This window comes from Emydura macquarii, unplaced genomic scaffold (assembly GCF_026122565.2).
Source record: "Emydura macquarii macquarii isolate MOO-44397 ecotype Brisbane River unplaced genomic scaffold, CSIRO-AGI_Emac_v2 contig_2768, whole genome shotgun sequence".
NCBI lineage: Eukaryota > Metazoa > Chordata > Testudines > Chelidae > Emydura > Emydura macquarii.
In genome coordinates this window covers 30,809,517-30,824,124 of record NW_027132905.1, presented here as the reverse complement: position 1 = coordinate 30,824,124, position 14,608 = coordinate 30,809,517, and the positions used below count along the sequence as shown (strand labels likewise).

The window sequence follows — 14,608 nt, the reverse complement described above, 5'->3', positions numbered from 1 at the left end:
AGCGCACTCATTGTTTCTTCTTAAATTAATGAGAAAGCAGCTCCTATTTTTCTTTAAATTTCTACAGGTAAGAGTGGTTGATTGCACTTAGCATAGTTTTACATGCAGAAACTGGGTAACTGCTTTTCAACTACCAAGAAAGAAAACCACAAAGTTGCTACTTTCTCAGGCATTTCAATGCGTGGTGTGTTTTTAAAGTCATGCTGTGAGCAAAACCTTAATTTTTATTCAAGTATCAATAAATGGGAGCTTTCAGGGTTTTACAGAGAGGGTGGAACAAGGAGTAAGGTTCCTAAACACCTAAATGTCAGGATTGGATCCTGTTCTGTTTCTGTAAAGTCTTCTACATAAGCCAGTTGTCTCTGAAAAAGCAGAACTGGGTGGTTTTGGCTGGCTGTGGTGCCTGCTTTCTTTTCTGGAGAAACTGGGTGTGAGTAGGGGGGATTATAGCTGTAAATTTCTGCAAGCAACTTGTTGACTTCTACAGCAAGTACACCTGAAAAGAGTGGGCCAGAGAGGGGGAGCATGATACTCTATTAGCTGTGGTCACACAGGGCAATGCACAAAGGGCCCTAAAACCATTTTGCCTTTCTCTGTCCCTGCTGTCAAATGCAGGGATATTGCCTGTAAGGCAGGACTCAATGTTGAAGTCTCCAGTCCTGTTCCCCTTAGGTTACTCTGCATCTTGCTACCATCAGTGTGGGAGCAGCTGTGTTGTGGACCCCAGGACATTGGGCTAGTGGTTGTGGGTTTCTGCAGCCCTAACTCCCCATGGTCTTTCCCCTTGGAATAAGTGTCTGCACAGTAACGGAGCTAAAGGGAGGAGGGGTGTCTGTGCATAACCCGTGCTTTGAACAGGAAGAAGTAGCACGTGCTGCTATCACCTTCCCTTGGTGCCTCCTGGGCACGACGGGATCCGTTGGGGCTCCCGCCTGAGCTCAGCAATACAGGCCGCCAACTACCGCCTCCGCAAAGAAACTGTGTCCCTGGCCCCCGCCCATGCACCCTTGCCCTGCCGGCATGGGGACTGGAAGCCGCTGGGGACCGTGGGAGCAGCAGCCCGGCTCCGGGTGCAGTTGCGCCCGTCTCCCCCCAGACCCCTTCGGGCTGTAACGATGGGGACTATAACTCTCTCGCAGCCGCCCTCTGACCCAGGCGCGTCGAGGGACCTGTCACCTGACTGAGCAGCCAGGGTTGGGCGGGGCGGAGCGGGGCGGGGGCCAACCCGGCCCCTCCCTGTAGCCGGGGGTGGGGTGAGCCCTGCCCAGCCAGCGCCCAATGAGTGAGCCTGCGGCCGCTGGAAGCTTCCAGGGCTGGGGCGGGTATAAAGAGGCGGCGGGAGACAAGGTCGCGGAAGACTGGTGACGAGGCTAGTGGAGGATGGAGGGTGCGCTGGAGGTGCAGGTGAGCACCCCAGATCGGGCCTCTTCTTCTGGAGTCTGAGCTGGGGGGCTGGGCCCGCGCTTGCTGGGCTCTGATGCCCCAGGAGCTGAGCACGTGGTCCCGGGATCCCTCAGGCAGGCCTCAGCCCCCTCCCGCTGTCCACCCCAGGGCAGCGCAGCCTCCGGCTGTTACGGCGCCTTCCCCCGGCCGCGGAGCGAGCTTTGCCGTGAGCAGCGCCTCCTGCAGGGGGTAGGGTGAGGCTGCCAAGGACCCTTCGGCTCCGGCTGGTACTTGCAGGGCAGGAGTCGGTGAGGAGGGCCGGGACTGCTGCGCCGCTGGGGACAGGGAGCGAGGTATTGCTATCGCTGCTCCGGATCAGCCGATCGCGTCCTCCCCGGTGTAGCCCCCAGTGGCGCTCTGCTGGGACTGGGCAGAGGTAGCGGCTCCGCAAACTCACCCCCTGCTGGGGTCACCCCGATGGCGAATAGTATCAGGGGCGCGGCGGAGCTTCGCTGCGGGTTCCGAAACGCTTCCTACGGGTCTGGCCCTGGGGCCGAGCTTTCATCCCGGTGACCGCCTGGGGCGGGAGCTTTGCTGAGGGAATCCGTCTCCCTACCACCAGGGGCATTAATGAGCTCGGGTCCTATGTGTTATCTGCTCCCCTTCCCCCGTGGGTTCTAAGAGGCTGGTGGTGAGGCGGGGCACCTTGTCAGCCTGGAGGCTCTGTGCTTCCCTAGGGTGGAGACCAGCCAGGAGATGCCAGGTAATGCCCATCCCCTGCAGAGGAGCAGCTCTCCTACCCCTCTCCCCCAACCGGTGGGTGGATGTAGTGAGGGTGAAGTGATTCCATCCCTAGTTTCAGTTCAAGGCATAGTTTGCATTCTGTGTTGCAGGAGAGGTGGAATTGCCACCCAATGAGATGGTTTCTAAATACCACATCCTGGTTCTCTTGAGGGCTCTGAGAGTTGATGCCTCTTGATCCTCATCCGGTGTTTTTCAGGGGTAAAGAATTGTCCTGAGACTTTCACCTTGATCCCAAATAGTCTGTGCTTTGCTAAGCCAAGCTTGCAGTTCTGATCTCTCAACTACACTTGAGTAGCATTTATTTTCTGTTTATCTGGTTCTACTGTATTATTACTTTTGCCCAGTCTGCTTTCTTTGGGAGTTGGGTGGTCTTCAGAAATGTTCAGTCTTAATCAAGTTCAGTTTGGCTCTTGCAGTCTAAATCCTCTGAAGCCTGAGCCTCAAGATTTAAGAGATGTTAAGTAAAATCTTAATTGTAATCAAAATCTCCAACCTCCTTTACCCTATGTAAGATGCTCTTCTAGAGCCTGGTAGTGACAGCCCAAGCTGGAGAGGAAGCCAAGCTTTAAAAGGAGAGGGGGAAGGTGGCTTAAAATATGAATTTGCATTATGGACATCTTCTGGGCCTTTCATGGGTGTGTTAACCCACCATGAAGAGCTCTGGTTGTTGGATTCTGTATGCAGGGAGCATTTTGGCTGACCCTCCGATATGAGCAGAACTAGGGAGTTTAGAGTCCATCTCTTTCCTGCTTTAGTAAAACGGTACAACTACATATTTCCTAACTGTAGAAACTAATGAACAGTCTCTAAAAAGCTTGCCTACATTGGAAAGGTGCACTGAATTAACTTAAAGGGTGATATCTAACCCTGTCTAGTTAAACTAGTGCAGATCCGTGTGTGGATGCTTTTATTTCAGTTTAAGTTGAACTGACTTCTCATCACCTTAAGCTAAATCAAAACACTTTTGTCCTTAAATCAAAAGAAGAGCATCTACACAGGGCTTTGCACCAGTTTAACTAAACTGGGTTAAAAAACCAACTTGCGTTAAACTGATCCAACTGTCCCATGTTGGAAAGCTTTTCAGATCACCTTGTTGCAGCGTCAGTGTCTCCATACCCATGAAAGATGCTGAGGTCTCTTTGAGTGGGGTATGGGAGCTGCCACTTTATCAAAACTTCTCCAGTCTGTTCTCTCCAGCTGAGATGTAATTTAAGACTTAGAAAATGCAGCTTCTAATTGGAATGGGTGAAGCAGAGACTGTTACAGCAGTCTGGTATTGTCTCTGGTATCTGTTCCAGATGCATGTCCTGTCTTGGCATCAATCTGAGATGGGGTCTGACTGTTCTTTCAGGATGGCTGAATACCTTTTTAGGTGTTACTCTTTTTAGTTTTTCCTAATATTGAGAGGTTTTTTCCTTGAAAACCTACTGCAACCTGGACCTCTTTCTAGAGTCTTTGCTGGGATCTGGGGGGTTTGTAGAGCCTTGTCACCAGGGAGTGGGTGGGAAAAATCTGCTGAGGCTCCCTGTAACATAAGATCTGCCATGAACTACTTAACCAGATCAGGTAAGTGGACCTTGATTAAGTAGAGCCACTGTAGATCTCTATGATGTAAGGAGTCTTGTCACATGTCCTCTGACCCTGGAGAGTAGGAAAGCACAGTCTAAAGTTTTACATACTGTTTGGTAACTGTTTGGATGGAGGGTTAGTCCGTCCACTGGTGGGATGGGTCACTGCTAACTCAGTTCCTTTGAAGGCCTCAGAATTGAGGTCAGAAATAACCACTGAGCCAACCTTAGACAAAGTGTATGTCTGGTTCCTTGACAGATGTGGAGTGATGCTGTCAATCAGACCAATAAATCAGCCCTGTTGGCCTGGGTGAAGGAGACTGGCATCCACCTGGTGCAGGTCAATGGTCAGAGGAAGTATGGAGGCCCCCCCCCAGGTAAGTAGATAGCTCTTTGGGGTACTTTAAGCATTGGAACCAGCAGAGTGACTGTATTTCTAACTGCTGAGCCTGTTCATAGCTCTGCTGTGGGTAGCAATAAATGGAAAACCGAGACCAGTTTCCTGGTGAGGAAGTGTGGTGATCTGGGGGTGTTTGTACACCTTAAGAATTCTGGCTGATGTGGCTGTTGCTATGAAAATTGTAGTATCTCAAATGCCTCTGTGCATGTGGTTCCACCTGTGCTGGCAAGGATATGTCATGTCTGTCAGACCGAGGACAATGGTGGGTTGTTAGAACTCAGTGACGACTTATTCAAGGTGAAGCTCATTGGAGCACTGGGGGCATGTCCCCACTACAAACTCCTGCTGATGCAAGATATTTAGGCATAAAGCTGCTGCAGTTAGCATATCACTTGTGCACATGGATACTTGGCTCACTGAGTGCCTATATCGATACACAGTACTGTGCACCATGGATAGGTATCCTAGCGTGCAACTCATCAATCAGCAGACTGTGTTTTGGGAAGTTTTGGCAAAGCATGGTGGGGCAGAAACAAGTTGCATAGGGGTGACTGGGACTGTGGGCTCTAGTTCTCATCATGTAACTTTCTCTATCCCATAATTTTTGCTCCTATTTTGAAAATCCCATGAACCCGTGCAAGAGTTGTGGCTGTCTGCCTTCTCTGACAGAAGCATGGAGTCTGCACAGTTCTGCACTATTGTCATGTGTATCCTGTGCTTGCAGCACTCTTTGGTATTTGCAGAGCTGCAAGAAGAACTGGGAGGGGTTTAGGCAGGTGCTATTATGAAGTTCTCCATGGATTGCAAAGGGAGGGAAGCCTGCCTTTGTTGAACCTGTAGGTCCACAAGACTCTAAAGTGCTACAGGACTCTTGTTGTTTTTACAGATCCTATAAAGTTGTTTTTGCTGTATACAGACTAACACGGCTACCCCACTGGAACTTTATAGGATCTGTGTGTGCTACTGGAGAAGCCCCATTATATCCTGATGCATCTCCCTGTCCTTTTCCTGCTGGGACTCCTGGGTCTTTCTCCTGTCCACTCTTTCCTTCTCCTTATAGTCTGTTATGCTCATCCTCCAGGTCCTTTGTCCGCAATCTGATGCAGCATTGGCTTGCAGGATCTGGCTGAACATGTCATCCCAAGTCCTCTTCTTTCTCCTTATCTGACTCAGGTGTTCTGCAAGTGTTGAGGGGGGACCCCCTAAAGGCCGCAAAAGCTACAGATAAAACCAGATTGATGGTTGGTCTCCCTATACAACCTCTTCTCCCCACAGGCACAGGAGTTCCATTATCTTCTGTCTGCTCCAAGCCGGCATGCATCTAGAGCATGTAGCCAGCTTGGAAAACTGCATGCAACAATTAAATGCTGCTAAGTGTGCTCACCAAGCTCGGCAATCAGGAAAAGGCTTTTCAAAATTTCCTCTGACTTCAAAGGGGAAGGGGTGGGTTCTGGTCTCCCTGACCCCTGGCCATTGGAGTTGACAGTTGTGACTGTCAATGTTGGACATTGTGGGACAAAGGCAGGAGGACTGTTAGGGTCTACAGAGGTAACTCAAGGTCTACACTCACTGTCACCCTGTGTACATCAATCATAGCTCAGTGCTGCTTGGGGAGGTGGTGTTACTGTGTTGGTGTAATGAAGAGCTTATGTTGCTGGGAGACAGATGTAAGCATAGACACACAGCTATGTTGATGCAAGGCAACTTACGTTGATCTTACTTTGTAAAGTAGACAAAGCCTGGTTTTGCTTGAGCTATGAGAAGATATTTGGATAAATGGAGGGTTGTCAGACACAGAACAAAGAGGTGTTGGCGGGAAGTATAAACTAGAAAAGATCAGATACAGGATCAGGCAATGCGTTGGGCGGGAAGGGGGGAGGAAGGGCATGAATCAGCAAAACCAGAGAAGACAAGAGGGGCTGAAAGTCTGATTTTTAAATCACCGATATTAAAAGGCCTCTATTTAAATCAATCCATCGTGCTCTGATCACAGCACACCCTCCCTCTCAGCCCCCCACCAGGTTGCTACAAGGGAACCCAGCTGTTGGGTCCCCAGGTATTTTTGCCTCCAGAGCCTGAACAAACCCCAACAACAATCCCAATCTTGGGATCCCTTGGCATACTCTTGAGGCACAGACCCTCTAGCACAGGGGTGGGGAACCTTTTCCCTGCCAAGGGCCATTTTGATATTCCTACCTTCATTTGCGGGCCATGTCGCCGATTCCGCCGCCGAATTCCCCCCGCCGCCGCCGAAAAGGGGCAAACGGCGGCAGGGTTTCGGTGGCAGGAACTGCCCGCCCCCCCATGGAACCGCACCGCCGCCGACTCCACCTCCCCTCCCCCCCCGCCGCCGCCGAAATGCCACCGCCATTTCCGCCTTTTTGGCCGCGCGGTTTTCCAGTGTCCGCAGGGTGCCGTGGGCCAGTAACTGCCTCCGAGCTCCCCCCGCTGCCGAAAATGGGCAGATGGCGGCAGGGTTTCGCGGCAGGGTTTCGGCGGCGCGCACTTCCCGCCCGCCCACGGGCCGGATCAAATTCTTTCGCGGGCCGGATCCGGCCCACGGGCCGGAGGTTCCCCACCCCTGCTCTAGCACCACCTCCCGAGAGCTGGAACTTGCTGACTAGCTGCCTAGGCCTTGGGCTCAGTGTTGACCCTTCAGATTCCCAAACCACCTCCTCTCCCAAACACCTTAAACATCCTCTCACATAACTCACCCAAAAGCATGAGCCTTCTTGGTTACTTCTTCAAGGGATCATGTGGTAGACATAGGTGCTGGAACTATTGTTGTGGGGGAGGCAGCACCCCTGGCTTGAAATAGTTTCCATCATGTACAAAGTTTACTGTTTGGTTCAGTGGCTCTCAGCACCCCCACTCTACAAACTGTTCCAATGCCCCTGTTGGTAGGTGTGGATGCTTAACACATACAGACTTTGCACAGAAGTCTTAACACATCCTTGATTTTTTAATAGAGAAAAATACTCAAGAGTGCAGATCATTTAGGGAAATCTCCTAACTGCAATGCCCCTGACTAGCTCACCCTTCCCTCGGGAGACCAGCTCTGTTCAAGTAGCTAGGCAGGGTTCCTGGCCTCAACATACCTCTGTTTCAATATTGATTTTAATTAACTTTTCCATTTATATGTTAGAAAAGAACTGAAGAAAGGTGCAGTCTCGCTGGTGTACCCATGAAAATGCATTGTTTTATAAGTCAACAGCCTTGACACTAGATTTGGTGTATCTTTGTTACCTTCAAAAGTTAACTATATACACTTATTTAAGCAACTTTAGAGCATAATATTGAGTCCTAATTGTATGCTTTTAGTATGTTAGGAAATGGTGAATGATGTATTGCTTACTTACTAGATAATTAACTTTTTTGTTCATGATTTGTCAAGCTTCATTAGGATAACTGGAATTTAAACACACAACAGCATATACATTATTTGGTTTTTTAAAAAAAATTTAATGCAGCACATGATGTATTGCACTATATTTATAAAGTGTGACCTCAAAAGTTAAATGTTCCCCCTGATTTTTTCATATAGAAAAGCAGCCTTTAATTCTAAGGTTTTTTGATATAGCTCATGGATTCAGCATACTTATTTAAATGTTTGGAGAGATTATAATTTAATCAGATTTCATTTTAAACAGGTTTATTTTAAAAGTTCTTGTTTAAATAAAGTCAAAAACCCCTTTAACATTGGTTTTTATCCCCCCTGGATGAGAGGCTTCCCTTTTGTCCTCCTCCACTGAACAAGATGCCCTTGCTTTTAACCTTTTGGATCTGCCCCAGCCAGTCCTGTGTGCAGAGCTGGTGTCTACACTACAAGGCTTATTGCCTACCCAGGATCCTTCTGTAAGGTGAGGCCTGGTTTGCTTTGCACCCTGGTGGCACTGCCTCTTGTCATACTGAATTTCAGGGAAGTGTGGTTGTTGGAAACTGAGTGCCACACACAGCTGTACTGCTTGGCTTTCCTGTATTTGCAGACTGGATCGGGGATCCCCCTCCATCTGGCTCGGAGGTATTCGTTGGAAAACTCCCTCAGGACATCTATGAAAACCAGCTAATTCCTCTCTTCCAAAGTGTGGGGAAGTTGTACGAGTTCCGCCTGATGATGACATTCAGTGGGCTCAACCGTGGCTTCGCCTATGCCAAGTACAGCAATCGGCACAGTGCGCAAATAGCTATTGCTGCTCTGAACAACTTTGAGGTGCAGAAGGGCTGCCCTATCATGGTTTGCAGGAGCACCGAGAAGTGTGAGCTGTGTGTGGATGGCCTCTCATCCTTGGTGGAGCAGGGCCAGCTGTGGACACTGTTGCAGGAGGTGACCCCGGGGGTCCTGAACATCTCACTGTATCCCAGCCCCTCCAGGAAAGGGGGCCAGTTTGCAGTGCTGAAATACAACTCGCACCGAGCTGCCGCCATGGCCAAGAAAACTCTGGTGGAAGGTACTCAACCACTGTGGGAAGAGCAGGCTGGGAAAGTGATAGTGGCTTCTCTAAGCACTAGTCAGGGAACGGTGGTTGCATGCATCTTCTGGTCTGCTAAAGTCTCTTGTCTGGCAGGGTGGTGTCACCCTTAAAATGGTAACACTGTGATCACCATGTTGCCCCTGTTCATGTCAGTTCTGATGTTGCTTTAGTTGGTGACAGTGATTGCCCCAGCTTTCCTGTGCTATAAACCACCAGGGCAGAAAGGAGAGCTTGGGGATGATAGCAGAGCTGTTGCTGGTCCTGCCTAGATGAGTTTGGGATTGAGGTATTTTCTAGTTTAGGCCTATATCCAGCAATCTGTAGCTATTGTCAGTGTAAACCCAACCCAGAATTGCAGGGAATTATCAGTAGGATCTCAGACTGTCCTGTGTCCCATACTTGAAGTGTGACGGGGGAAGCTGTGCGCATTCTTACTCCATCTTGTTTTCCTGCCTGTATCTTCCATGTATTGTACCCATCCTCAGTGCCAGGAGCACAGGCACTCTGGCACTGAGAACTGCTTCCTCTTGTCCATAGATAACTTGGGTCTGTATGGAGAGGACATTGAAGTGGATTGGCTGAAACTAGACATGAAGCAGAAACTTCGTTCAGAGAGAACCTTCCTGGGCAGCTTGCAGCCTGGTGGATGTAATAGTGGCAATCCGAGCCAAGCACCTGGTGACCCAGTGGTGCGCCCCTTGACGCAGGCGCTCTGCGTGCTAGACTACCTGAATGCCCTGTGCGAGAAACAGCGACTGGGGACCCCAGTGTTTCTGACCAAATGTGTCCAAGTGAACCCTGATGGCTGGATACGGTTCTGGTACCAGGTGGTGATTCCAGGTTATCCATCGCCGTTCAGTGGCTTTATGTGGATCAAAACAGACAAGTCTGGCTTGAGTGGACATGACAAGGCCAAGAACGCCATCGCACTGCAGCTGCTCAAAACCTTAGGTGAGTCCTTGCATGGCTTTTCAGGGGTTTTGAGGCTGAGGGGAATAGACGGGACCAGATCCCAACTGCCAGGGCATTAGAAACCCAGCAACCCAGGAAAGAACCGTAAAAACATTTGAACGTTCTTTCCAGTGGAATGCAAGGGGTTGGTGGATGGTCCTAAAAAGTGTTCCTGGCCCAGCCCTTGCAGCGTAGTCCTCGTGAGTGAGACCCTTCCAGCAGAGTTAGAGACCAGGCAGGAACTGCCCCGAGTCTGTCATCGCTGTCCAAGCAGAGGGAAATCAGCTAGTGAGGAGGAAGAGGAACCTAACCTTGCTTCAAAGTTTAATCTTTGAAACATGTCCTCCCTTGAAAGACTTCCTCTCCCACAGGTTAGGGGATGCTGCAATCTCCTGTTGCCTTTGGAATGCAAGTGTGGGGAAGGAAGCAGGGAATCAAAGGAATGTGAAATTCCTTCTGTTGGAGGGTAGATAGGCTGTCTGGGCTTGCAGCCTAGCATGGCAGGGCCTGAAGAAGGTGTGAGGGGGTGGCTGGAGTAGAGAGCCCATTTGGGAAGGGGAGAGGTAAGGGGTGTCTCCAACGCTTCAGCCCACTGGTGTGCTGCAATGGCTCTAATTCTCTTTTCCTTCCCCCACAGGGTGCCCGGTGGTGTAGGCTAGATGTTTCTACAGAACCGTGCACTGCCCCTCGGGGGCTCAGTGCTTTGGCCGTTGCATTCCTGTCGTTGGGCCATTTGAGGGAGAGGGAGGGAGACGTGCTGCTGTTTGCTTCTCGTTTTGTAAGCTGGTTTTACAGGACATGGGCACTGAGTGGTTAGTTGATGAGGCTGCTTCTGGCCTGTGGGTCACTCAGGTTTTTTTCCCTCTCTGATTTGACCATTTGTTTTGGGTTTTTTTTTTATGTTCTCTGCTATGGTGAGGTAACCCAGTGAGATGAAGGCAGAGGTGGGCGTCATGGGAATTCCCACATAGCATCATAGAGGGACAGGCTAAACTGCCTAGGCAATAAAGGACTCCTTATGCATGAGGATTGCAGAGGATGCATGCTGGGTGAGTCTGCCCAGGCTCAAAAATTTTTCTTTGGTTCTGTTTGAGTTTTAGTTGTATCAAAACGCACCTACCACAGGAAAGGGGGCTGCTGAGTGGCATTTGGGGAGGGGCTGAAGAACTCACTGCTACTGGACTAGGCACTTAATGACTGTGCTTGGCACATACAGGGCAGAACTGAGTGGGTACCAAGGCCTGCAGACGCACTGGGCCTTGCTTAGCTTCCTGCTCTCCTCCAATCTGGGGCCAGGGCTGCTTTGTTTAAAGGCCTGGCCCTAAACCTTGTTCTCTTGGCTTTTTATTGTTTGACTAATTCTGTTGAAGGCTGTTGCCTGTTTTTAAAAGCTCCCTGGAATTTTAGTGTGCCCTTGGCTGGTGGGGTCTGACAACTGGCCTGTGAAGTGATGAAGCACATGGGCCAAGCTCTGGGTGGGAAACACCCCATGCAGGGCTGCCTATTTCTGCTGGCCTATGTGCTGTTTGGAAGAATCCAGGCTTCTCCATTGAAGCCTCCCTCATGGCATAAATGTTGCCATAAATGCCCTGGACTGAGGCATGTGTAGGACTTTCCTGAATCCCGCTCCTGCTAGCATCCGAGGAGGGGAGAGGAAGGTGTGCTGATAGCAGCTGTTTTTAATGAGGAAATGGTGACCACCTCTTTGAGGCACCAAGATATTTATGAGCAAGGGGCTGTAAGGAAATGGTGTGTGGGGTTGTCCAGTCCTTAGTGGCATTGACAGTCCATGCAGCTGTGTATAAATGTCATTCAGACTCCAACTGAATGGCTAGGGAGTTGTATTAAAGTAGCCTGAAAGGCAATTGCTGTGTCTTGTTTTCTCTGGCATACGGTGCCTCCCTGTTTGGTTCTCCTAATGCCAATGGCCTTTTAGACCACTCCCCCGTATGTGGAATGGATCCTGCCTTGGCCACTAGGTTTGTCTTGGGCTTTGTGGTATGGGGGCGCATTCCTTCTCCATTGCTGAAATGCTGATTCTCCATCCTGCTGGACCAGAAGGGCTAATGGCTTTGACTGTCAGTAGTAGTCCGATGCTGTTGCCCTTGTGCCCAGCTACACATCTTCCTTTCCCAAAACCAGGCTGGCGACTGGCACTATTCTAGAAGATCCTCTAGTCTGGACCATGGCAGATCTATTGTCTATCCAGCCTCCTATGTGACTCCAGCCACTGCCCCCAGTGGTGTGAGCTCTGCTGTCCCTACTACTTTACCTCCATCACTGGTTCGTCTGCTCACTTGGCGTTTTGGGCCTTAAAGCTCAATTTCATCTCTCCACTAGCTACTACCTGGTGCCTGCAAGAGGAGTTGCTGGGCGCGGAGGGAGTCTTTGGCAGTGAGCAGTTTCATTCAAGAAGGCCAGTCAGTGATGAAGGTCAAGTGGAAGCTTAAATGCTTCACAGAGCAGTAGGAGACTCTGTGGCCTGTCCCACGTGTTTTAAAGAACTTGGGAAGTGGCAGAGGCTCTGTTTGAGCTGGAGCATGCAGTGTAAGAGAGGGCACTGGTGGTTGAGGTAGATCTTTGGCGATGACTGCAAAGGCTCACTTCAGAGTGAAGCACCCACCTGATGTTGGTTTTTCAGCAGGATGGGACCAGCCCATTGCCCCTTGCTTTTGAGCTCCATTTCAGGGCAGCTGCAGTGGTCTTCCCCCTCTGTGCTTCACCAAGGGCACCTACTTAAAGGTCTTTGGCTCCCAGCTGTCACCTCACAGCAGTGGAGACCAGTGTGTGTCTCCATCCTTGGGTTTTCCGGCTGCACAGTTACATGCCTGTTCTGAGACATTCCCCACAAATCAGACTGCCTGAACTACCCAGTGTCTGCTTTGCTTGCTCTGCAGAGCTTATGACCGCAGTCTGCCAGCAGTTTCACCCAATTGTTTCTAAGAAAGTACATTTATTCTTAAAAATGAAAACTCACTGAAAACAACAAAAGAACCTCCTTGTATGTAACAATGCTTCCTGGAGGTCATCTGTGCTCCATCCTAGGCCTCTGCTACCTGCTACAACTTCCCCATCCACAATGGGATGGATGGACGGACAGGCGGGCGCACCTACACCTGGGGTTCAGTTCAGAGCTGTCAAACTAAATCCCAGACTGGGCTGATGGGCCTTTTTATTTATTCAGCTCAGGCCTTTGATCTCTAGCCTCTGGGTACAGGTAACTGGCAGACTCAGTTTTTGTATACTTAGAGGAAGGGGAATTTGCATTAACTTTTCTTGGGGTATTTCCCAGGAAATACTTAGGGTTCCAAAATGTCCATTTTCATGTACCACATGGTTCAGTACAGTCCTAGAGTCTCACATCACATTCCCCTAAAAAACCATGATGAAGTTGGAATATTTTGTATGAATATTGTGTGTGCACCTCAGTTTTCCTTACATAGTGCATATTTAACTGGGTGGAGGGGAAGGTAGTTTACTCTTTGCAGAGAGTCAGGCTGGGACAATAGTACACCGCTTACCGTGGTGCAGCTGCGCCAATGCAGCACTCCTGGTGCAGACACTGGGCAGAGGGCTCTCCTGTCAACTTAATTACTCCAGCTCCCGTGAGAAGTGGTAGTTATGTTGGTGGAAGAAGCTCTCCCACTGACAGCCATGTCCCACTAGGGCTTAGGTTGTTGTAACTTATGTTGCGCAGGGGTGGCTTATTCACACCTCTGAGTGACATAACTTACACTGACATAAATTGTAGTGTGTACGTTGTCTGGCGCCCCTTGCCCATGAAGAGTGTGAGAAGACAATGGCCACCCCTAATTGCCCAGACTTTTGGTGCCTAACAACAAATAACTAGGGATGGCCCAGGCTCCTTAGGAAGCCAGCTGTGTGTGACCAGCTGGAGGAGGTGGGAGGGGCCAGAGGGGGTTAAGTGAGGGCTGCTGGAAGCAGGGGAGATGCATCCTGGACTGGGACTAAAGATGTGTCAAAGGGCTCTAGACCGAACCAGATGGACTTTTCTGGAAATTGTCATTCTCTGTTAACTAAGGACTTCTAATAACCCTCCTGCCATTACAGAGCTGGTTGAGAGATGCCAGCTTTAGGAAGTGGGGGATGCACGGCTCCCTTTGGACATGTGGGGAAGACTTGCACGCCCAATTGAGGTGGACGTGCTTGAGGGGAGCTCTTAGCATGAAGCCAGGGTGCTGGAAGCTGTGAGGTTTGGTCCCACGAGGTGATGAAGTCAAGAGGCCTACACTAGTGAATGTGACCAGAAAAGGGTTGACACCCTGAAAGGGCTTTTCCAAGGGACTGTTACTGGCCGTTCAAGAGCACTGGGCCTGTGGAGCTGTGCCAGGGGCTGCCACCTGTTGTAATAAAAACAGGCCCAAGTTTTAAAGGTATAACAATCACATCCCCTCTCAACCAGGTTTAATAGCATGTAATAGTTCTCATCCTACTGGCAACCTGTAATCTTGCGTAAGAGCTAACACAGTTTTTCCACAAAAAATGTTCTAGGGTTGCTGGCTCTTCTTAATTTTTCCTTCCCATCTCTTACTGTAAGAGCTGCCTCTCCATAATCCCTGCCCACAACATCTAATTGATCACTGCTCAAATGTTAAAAGCCAGAGCTAGGGCCTAAAGGCTGAGTTTGCAGATACACTTTACCTACCGTGCAGCATCTGGCATTACTATGCACTCCAGAAATCATTGAAACATGCTAACAAGCTGCTTGCTCTGAAGAGGTCACAGGCCCAACTGGTTGCAATAAAGATAAATGCAAGTGAACAAACTCTCCAAGCACCCTGCTGCCGGAGTTTCTGTCCCCCGGCTGCAATAGGTGATAAAAGGCAGGCTAACAGATCAGTCAGTAGAGCAAGGTTGCTGGGGTTGAGTCTGAAATGGAAAGAGGCAGAAGACTGGCTCTTTAAAGGTATTTAGGTGCATCATGGGACTTTCAAAGGTGCCTAAGATGGGGTAGTGCCTAAATTCCTTTGACAACCTGAACCAAAATCCTGTCATGCTGACAATAAACT

The 14,608-nt window shown here is 49.8% G+C and overlaps 1 protein-coding gene across 2 annotated transcripts; it reads left to right on the top strand.

The window, feature by feature from the left end:
* Positions 1-1,265: 1,265 nt before the first annotated feature.
* DND1 (DND microRNA-mediated repression inhibitor 1) lies at positions 1,266-12,356 on the top strand. 2 transcript variants are annotated; one of them, XM_067566901.1, is made up of 5 exons: positions 1,266-1,404; positions 4,015-4,132; positions 8,142-8,603; positions 9,165-9,578; positions 10,216-12,356. In XM_067566901.1, exons 1-5 carry the CDS (start codon positions 1,381-1,383, stop codon positions 10,230-10,232), a joined length of 1,035 nt encoding a protein of 344 aa, XP_067423002.1. In that variant the 5' UTR covers positions 1,266-1,380; the 3' UTR covers positions 10,233-12,356. The 2 variants fall into 2 exon arrangements, with proteins under 2 accessions (XP_067423002.1, XP_067423003.1); XM_067566902.1 differs by lacking the exon at positions 1,266-1,404 and adding an exon at positions 1,444-1,736.
* Positions 12,357-14,608: the final 2,252 nt, after the last annotated feature.